Genomic DNA, 8,732 nt, shown 5'->3' with positions numbered 1-8,732 from the left:
AATGGACTGGGATGTAATTTCATCGATACTCATTGGCCCCATAGGACCTATCCTGATGTCTCCTGACTTTTCATTGAGTGAGACCATAAAGATTTTATTCTATTTTTTGCAAAAAATGTCCTAAACTATTGGATGGATTGCCATGACATTTGGTTTAGACATTCATGTTTTCTGCAAAATAGATTGCAATCACACTGGTGATCCCTTAGCTCGTCAGCTAGGGCCATCACCCGGTCACAATCTTTTGTCACTACTACATTCTCCTCACCTGGAGCTGTACTTTGTGCCAAGTATTGTTAGCATGCTAAACTAGTGAACACACCATTCTACCTGCAATAAAAAAAATTTTAAAAAAGCACATCAGCAGTGCCGTGTTAAGCATGCCGAATGTAGCTTGAAGCACGGCTGTACAGCCTCACCAAAAAAAGAAACTATTTGTTAAATAATTTGAGTTAAAAAGGATTAAATAAAAATACACATATGTACTTATGCTTTCCTGATGAACAGCCTCTTGGAATAATGTGAATAACTTTCTTTTTGAGATGTCATTTAGACATCCTCTCTTCTACTAACAGCTGTCTCACAGGACATTTTCAAAGACTGACAAACACTATTAAGTCTTTCTGGTGTCAGGACTTGCATTATCACCTCCCTAGCAATAGCACTGCTGGGTGGGTTTAACACATCACAGGTACAGGATGTGCAGTGAAAGTTATCTAGGGTTGCACAATATTCCACTTGTGTACTGAAGCATATGCTATTATACAAGATCAAATCAATGAAAAACCAATGCACACAGCTATAATAACTGATGTGCACGTTGTTGAACGCTGCACAATACTTTTAACTGTATACAAATACAGCTCTCAGCACTTCCAAATATACAGTAGGCTGTAGATTAGGGTGGGAAGGTGACAAAACCCAAAAAAACAGAAGTCTGAGTATTGAATTATGCTCATACACAGAAAAGTGGCTGCTTATAAACTGTGCCATCCTCAGTCTTTATTCTGTTTCACCATTTGTCATGCTGCAATGACAGGCTCAGGCAACTAGCACTCTGCTGGTGCTTGTGAGCTGAACGTCTCAGGGGCTGAGAAAAAAAAACTGAGCTGACAAGTGGGTTTGGCTATGTCACGGTGTTTTGAAACTCTCAGCAAAGGGAGAAAATGAAAGCAAGCACCTCTGGGGGGTGGCACCATTTACACATCACCTCTTGGCTCCTCCTGGCATGCAGCCATTGGCTTTTGCCTCAGGGTGCTTCTTCAAATAATCATGTTGTAAACCTAACATGGAGGGTATAAAGTAGCATATTAATAAGTAACAAATCTGTACTGAAGTTATTGATTTGAAGCTTGGTTTTCATCTAAAATTTCAACATCTATGCTACATATACACATATATATATTTCAGGGTTTAGGCAGAGGTAAATCACCTGAGCTGCTATTACTTCATCTGAGAAATATCTCATTTAACAAGTTACACAGAGGGAAGCTCCCTTAACACTTAACACTGGTGGATAAAGACAAATCCATCTCCCTCCTGGCTTTCGTCCCCCAGACCATCTTTACTTTACCTCAATGCCCATCCCCCCTTCAACAGAAGAGCTCCCTGGTAAATAATTAAGGCTCATTACCACTCTGTTACTGTAGCTTCCTTGCTTTTTTCTGCATTTTCTCACCAGCATTTGGTTATTCTGATCTAAAATTACAAAGTAATGAGAGAATAAGAAACAGATAATCAGCTGTATAATGCATACCGCCTTTGTATCAAAACAAGGATCCTCATGGCTGAGGCTGAACAGCAAGAACAAAAACCTACATGCATCTCTACATCTTCAGCTACAGAACAATCACTGTATCTATAATTTATTATATAACATGCCCTTCTTCAGATTTCATTTTGAGGATGGCTTTCCCAGTCAAGTGGGTTGACTCACCCAGCCAGGTCCCATATAATGATACGGCCAATCCTGCACATACAGTGCCATTTCCATGTATCACACACAGCATTGGAAGATATGAAAGATCATCATGTCACTGGGTCTGAGAAGCATCACTGTTAAGTTTCCCTCTCTAATGCAAGAAGTTCTTTTTTGCTAAATCAAACAAATGAATCCCATAACTGTACATAACATAAGGGGCTCAGAGGGAATGTGGTTTTTGGCCAAAACACTGCATAAACATTCCAGGTCTCTATTGAATACTGAAAATATAACAGCTCTATAATGAAGCGTTTGCTGACACCTGCTGTCTCAAATCATGAATTCTCTCCTCTATAAATGACTTCTACCGATGCCAACAGAAAACACTTATTGTATTAGGTGTTTTGAGCTTTTTCTTTAATATAAATATTTTCAGCCTTTTATAAAAACGCAAAACATAGGTACATTAAAATATATAGAGAGTAAACAGCCACACCACATACCTCATTCATTTACTGTCCACCAATCAAAAGTCAAACCTACACCTAGGAGTATGCAGTATTTAAAATCAGACATAAGGCAAAAAGGCTTACAATATACGATCTCTTTTTAAATGTGCAATTCATCATGCCGCAGCCATACCCGTGTATAAATAAAACTTGTCAATTAGAAGTAGTTCCAGTGTTGCAACGTACAATCATAAGGGAAGCTTTTCTGCATCATGATGTGCTCTTAATCTTTTTTTATGCAAGTCAGCTTGAGAATGAAACAAGTACCTTTAATCTGGTACAGCAGTTGTCTTAACTGTCTGCTGCAGTGGACTCTGGCCTCTCCTCTTCCATAATACTGACTGAAAGTGAGGGCATCGGTAAGATGCATCCAGTATCTTGCATCTCTGGGATACTTTGATCATACAGGTTCTCTGTGGTGACTTCAAGGCCAACATGGTCATCTGTAGATTGTTTGCTTGGAGAAGTCACAGTGATCAGGTCTATAGCAAGCTCCTGCTCAATTTCCAGGATGTCTGAGTCTTTCTTCTTTGGCGATGAAGGTCTTTGGTCAACAGGTGAGTTATCTGTTTATATAATAGAAAAAATAGTATATAGAAAAATCCTCCTAAAAACTAAGTGTTACTGATTTACTGTTATATCCTATTCTGTTTAATAATCTGCAAGTCAAATATACTGCTTTATTGATTTGGTTAGACCACATTTATCTTGCAGGAAGAGAACATAATGCACCCAATAAGTCATTAAATTAACCCAGAAATATTAACACTTGAAATCAACTATTGCTGGCATGTCTCTTTTCAGACAGGATGACTATTCAGTTGCCCAGTTCACAAATCACTTGTAAAGGTACTTGGCCAAAGCAACACTGACCAGTGTTATCTCCAAAATTAGCAGTGGATGTCTGGCTCGTATCGCTGGTGGAAACCACGTCTGATGAATCTGGAGACGCCACTTCGCTTATACTGGAAATACCTGCAGTTTGCATTAAAAAAAAACTGATTATTTTACATGAAAACATACAATGTAACTTACATTAGATACAGAAAAGAAATGATTCTTAAAATTTGATCTGGTTACCTGAGTCCACAGCTAGATGTGCAGGTGAGTTTATACTCAGGTCCTGCATAGCTCCTTCATTTTCAATCAAATTTGTTTCACTGACACTATAGGGGCTACAATCAGCCACTGAAGGCACCTGGAGAGAAAACCTGTGGTTCAGACTAGACCCAACAAAGGTCCTGAAGTTAGAGAGCAATTAATAATTAAAAAGAAAACTGCATTATTGCGTACCTTGGTGTGGTCACTTGGCACCAGGTCTGCACTGCTGCCAGTCACAATGGATTGCTGAACATGTTTATTCTGGATGTTAGGCTGAGCTGGACGAGTTGGGATCCTGTGCAAGTAGCCGTAGCCAATACCACAGCCCAAGCTGAAATTTAACCCACATAAAAAAGGGTATTATATTTCATGTCTGTGCCATAATGAGAAATGGCAATATATTGCTATTATGTATTTTAAATTGAAGGCAAATGTCTACCTTCCCTCTCCCCCCCAAGCTCCATTAGGTGTCACCACTACCTCTCTGCATTGACCAGTCTGTGTGTTGTACACAAGCAGCTTCAGAGGTTTCCCCTCATTGGCTTCAACCAAAGAAAAGAAATCTTCCGACTGCAGGAGTTAGAAAAACAATAGTATAATCTATTGAGCATGCCTGTCTTAATATCTATGTACAGTAATAGTGACTAAAGGCAAAAGACATAAAAGCCTACATCTTGCAACACCTGCTCAGCTCCCACAATAAAGTCCTCATGTGCAATAAGGCCAGCCATCACTGCAGGAGAGTTAGCTTCCACATCCTACAAGGGGGAAAAAATGTTATTTAAAACCACATTGTGAATTTAACAAAATTAAGTTTAAAATGACTTGTAATGTGGGAATTTGCCAGAATAACACCAATTTTGTTCAGATATTTGGTGGTACCAGTACAGAATATAATAAAGGCAGGTTTATTTAAATAGCACATTTTCATACACAGACAATTCAAAGTGCTCGACACACTGTACAGAAATAGATAAAACAATAAAACACAATTTCATAAATACATTTAAAGGAACAATTGCATGATGTACCAACAAGAGTATGACTCAGCTTTCCTCAGTAGTTAGGATTCATTGCAAATTTTCCATAAAATTAGAATTTATTGTGAAACCTACTCCTTTGCCATCTAATGTCCTCTACTAAACAACAAAATACAAAAACAAATTACTCTCCCAGCTTCCAATAGTTTAAAGACAAGCAAAAAGATTCCAGAACAACTAAAACAAAAGAGATTTGACTTACCAAGACATGCCACACATTCTCATTGGCTCCTTCAAAGCTGCAGAAGCGGACACTAGCACCTAGCAGACCCTGACCACCCCACATGTTACTGGGTATCACCTCCAACTCCCTCACCCGCTGGGTTTTAGAGCTGTACACTTCAAGTTTGACTGCTTTTTCCACATTTGCTTTCAGGAGGTCTTTCAGCAAATCACTTTCTTTATTCTGCAGAATCAAAGCAATAGTGAACATTCCAGCAATAACGGCACAGGGATGACAAACCATATTTTATGTAGGAGAACATGAAATAAGATCTGTCAGCCAAATGTATGGCCACTGCTTTTTCTGAGGCTATATTTCAAGGCTGAGTTGAGTTTGCAGTACAGCACAAAAGCACATATCACTATAAAGTTTAGTCTACTCACAAGCCGGGTATTCCCAATAGAGAGAATTAAGTCAAAAAAGGGCTCCAAACCAGCCTTCTGAGCAGGTGAATCAACTTGAACCTGAAATAAACATTTGACATTCTGTTTGACATAAAGAGTAGACTCTTATAGTCACCCTAGTGTGACAACATTAGCTGCTGCAGTAACCAGAATTTGGGGCTACTTGTTGCAACATATTACATACATGTTCCTCACATGGTGTATAGGCAAATATGTAACGCTGACCCGACAGTTTATCCTGACTCCTACTCACTGCAGAAACTAGCAAACACTTTCACAGTATGTAGCAGAGCTAAACAGCTGGGTGTGCCAAATGCCACCTCATAGTGGGTGTTCACCATTCAAACTGATCGCAGTTTTACAATTCACTACACTTGCAGAATAATCTGACCATTACAAATCGGCTATTGTGATTCTTCACAGAGAAAAGTGGTAGCATTGGACTGTCTGATCAGGACGAGCATAGTTTGCAATTAAATGAGCTAAGAATGGGTAGTCCAGATTCAAAACGATGTAGGTACACACTGAACACTGTAGCTCGCCTATATCACCCTACACAAACATCTTGGCTAACTTATAACGTACCCCATGGACATGATATCCACTATTAGAGCCACCGTCAGACAAAAACGAGCTCTGAGATAGTCCCATCGCCACACTCACTGACCAAACGTCACTGAGGTAGAGCCATCAAAACAAGATAGCTTCCGCATTAGCGGAAGCAGGTTGACAGCAGGCAAAACTAAAACAAAGATGTCAGACAAATCGTTTCCGTGCTGGGCTGGCTGATAATATCGAGCAGTCTGCTTTCGATTAGCCGCCTTTGGCAGGGGTTGCCTAGCAACAGATAACGCTGGTGTCGGTGTCTAGTGCAAAATTGACGATAAATCTGACCAAATGTTGCGCATTTTAACATTTTAGTTTAGCAGCATGTCTGAGGAAAACCAAGCACATTTGTGAAAAATCTTTTGCTTTACACAAACATGTTTTGAGAGGCCATCCATTTTCTAAACCGCTTAGTCGCCAGTCCATGCAGGGCTAACACACAGGCAATCAACCACTCAATCACTCCTATGAGACACCAGTCAACCTATGCTGCATGTCGTTGGACTGTGGGAGAAAGACGGAGCACCCGGAAATAGAACCCACGCAAGCACGGGGAGAACATGCAAACTCCGCACAGAAAGGCCCCGGGTCGGCCGGGGCTTGAACCCGGAACCTTCTTGCTGTGTGCTAACCACCGCGCCACCGTGCTGCCCTTGAGAGACCATAGTACCATAAAACAATTGTTTGCAATTTTCTGTAGAGATACAGCGAAAGTATTGCAAAAATGATTAAAACTGTTTACTTTTTTATTTCTACATGTGATTGATAACATGTTTACATTACATAATTACACACCTTGTTGTATTTAAAGCAAAGGAAGGAGCCAAAGTGCAGACATAAACTCTGGTTCTCATAGTTTATCAGTCTTTATTCAAAAATAAGAAACTAAAGTACTGGGTGCTCTACCTGACGAGACAGAATAAAAAGTTAATTGAATGGTCAGGGAGCCAAAAAAACTAAACTCTGGTAACAAACTCAGAATGACAAACATACAAAATCAAAAACCAAGGCAGCAGAATATCAAACTCACAAATGTCCAGAAACAGAAAGCAAAAGAACCAACTGGGTATGGAGATCAACGAGGGGACACAGGAGACAGGACCAAGCAAGGTATAGACAACAGATGAGCCAGCAACCAGACTGAGGGAAGGGAGGTGACTATAAAGGCGAAAGACCAGAGGATAATAAGCGACAGGTGGAGACAAAGAATAGTGATTAGTAACTGGGGTAAAGCTGGGGCAGGAGAGGTGATACAGGACAGGAAAATAACCAAAATAAAAGAACCAAACAGGAAGCCAGTCCACAAACCACAACACACCTATATCGGTGATGGATTACAGTATAAGGCTGAACATTCTTAGCAGACATTGTAATATTTCTTTTTTTTCATTGGTTGTTGATCAGTTTCCACTGTTATCTGTGGGAAAATGTGTGCCTAACATCTTCACTCTTACAGATGGTTTAGTTGACTTTGCCTGTTTTTTCACCTGTATTTTTCTCACCATGATAAGAAATGTGAGCTGCTGTTTTTAAAGATTTTTAATTAAATACAAATGCAAAAAACTATAATAATAGATTTTGAATATGGATTTTGAAAGATTTATATGGTTGATACCGATCTGTTAAAAAAATTCACAAATTCACACTATTCCAATTTGTTCCCATTCCTCAGAAAACCATGACCCAGTGTATTTTTTATCTGGAATAATTCACATGGATTACTGATATTGGCAGGTAATGCAGTGGTTGCCTAATAATTTCTGAAGGTCTTCCAGGATCAAACTGATATAAATAGTACAAGACAAACTGCATCTAGTCCTGACTGTTCCAACATGATTTGGCTGGCTGCTTTTCTGTCCTGCATCTGTAAGTTTTTCAAGAAATACATCAACATAATTTACACAAACTTTTTAAGAGCTCTGAGTGATTTGTGAACACTTCAGTAATGCTACCACTGTATTTTTTGTCTTTATTCATGTGTGCACCAAAGGGCTGATCAGTGCTGAGGCACCCTTCAACCATAATGTGCACAATCCAAGGGTCATAGGAGGCCACAATGCTCAACCCAACACCTGGAGATGGCAGGTAAAACTCAAAGATGCTACTTCAGTTTTTTATCTGCTGTGAAATTTGTTTGTTTGAATGAATTATCTCTGAAATAACATTAAATCCTCCTCCTTATTTGTCAGTATTTTGTCTGTGTCTTATATTAGGTCTCTCTCCAGTACGACTCATACAATGACGGTTCATATTACCACATGTGTGGAGGCACTGTTATTGATGGCTTGTACATCATGACTGCAGCTCACTGTATCCTCAGGTTGGGGTTCAGTCCTTATACACTGACAACTTGAACATTTGAACATTTCTGAAAGTAAGCATAGCAGGTTTTTGTTGAACTGTTGTTGATGTTTTGTTGTATGTCCCTGACAGCATGGAGGCTAAACTGTACCGTGTGGTAGTGGGTGAGTATAACCTATATAAGTATGACGGCAGTGAGCAGTTCATTCGTGTGGAAAGGATTACGGTCCATCCTGGCTGGAACGGAGATCTCGGCAAAGGGTAAAGTGGCCACAAGTCAGACCCCTTCCCTTAATTTTTTATTTAATTTATTTTTATTGACAGCATTAGCCCCAGGCAATAGTTTAAGACATGATAGTTGGGGCATTGTGTATTTACATTTACAGTTGTGAACAACATTACCACTTTTCCTCACAAATAAATAGGACCAGAACTACTTAATCTTTTCACCTCTAAATAAGATTTAGTTTGCAGATGCAGGCCTACCACATCTCACTTACAATACATTTTCAAGCATTTTGATACTACATGACTGTTTTTATGATTGCGCTAGGAATGATATTGCTCTCTTGAGACTGGCTAAGCCTGTGATGAACAACGGCTATGTGGAAATTGCCAACTTTCCCT

General features: G+C 39.5%; 2 protein-coding genes across 2 annotated transcripts in view; one reads left to right on the top strand and one right to left on the bottom strand.

The window, feature by feature from the left end:
* Positions 1 to 2,416: 2,416 nt before the first annotated feature.
* Positions 2,417 to 5,935, bottom strand: LOC109961429 (Golgi reassembly-stacking protein 1-like). The gene is made up of 9 exons (XM_020602208.1): positions 5,784 to 5,935; positions 5,178 to 5,258; positions 4,774 to 4,977; positions 4,203 to 4,289; positions 3,971 to 4,101; positions 3,724 to 3,862; positions 3,511 to 3,628; positions 3,304 to 3,405; positions 2,417 to 2,996 (listed from the first exon to the last, which is right to left on the bottom strand). The coding sequence occupies exons 1-9, from the start codon at positions 5,847 to 5,849 to the stop codon at positions 2,722 to 2,724; spliced, it is 1,203 nt and encodes a 400-aa protein (XP_020457864.1). The 5' UTR covers positions 5,850 to 5,935; the 3' UTR covers positions 2,417 to 2,721.
* Positions 5,936 to 7,564: 1,629 nt separating this feature from the next.
* LOC109961491 (elastase-1-like) overlaps positions 7,565 to 8,732 on the top strand; it is a 2,372-nt gene continuing 1,204 nt past the window's right edge. Inside the window, 6 exon segments of the mRNA XM_020602335.1 lie at positions 7,565 to 7,670; positions 7,795 to 7,889; positions 8,018 to 8,124; positions 8,238 to 8,366; positions 8,659 to 8,730; position 8,732. The exon segment at position 8,732 is cut by the window's right edge and continues 58 nt beyond it. Of these exon segments, the coding sequence (XP_020457991.1) occupies positions 7,637 to 7,670; positions 7,795 to 7,889; positions 8,018 to 8,124; positions 8,238 to 8,366; positions 8,659 to 8,730; position 8,732 (438 nt within the window). The 5' untranslated portion in view covers positions 7,565 to 7,636.

Source organism: Monopterus albus, unplaced genomic scaffold (assembly GCF_001952655.1).
Source record: "Monopterus albus unplaced genomic scaffold, M_albus_1.0 scaffold55.1, whole genome shotgun sequence".
NCBI lineage: Eukaryota > Metazoa > Chordata > Actinopteri > Synbranchiformes > Synbranchidae > Monopterus > Monopterus albus.
Note: the sequence above shows the minus strand (reverse complement) of the source record. Positions and strands in the feature narration are given on the sequence as shown.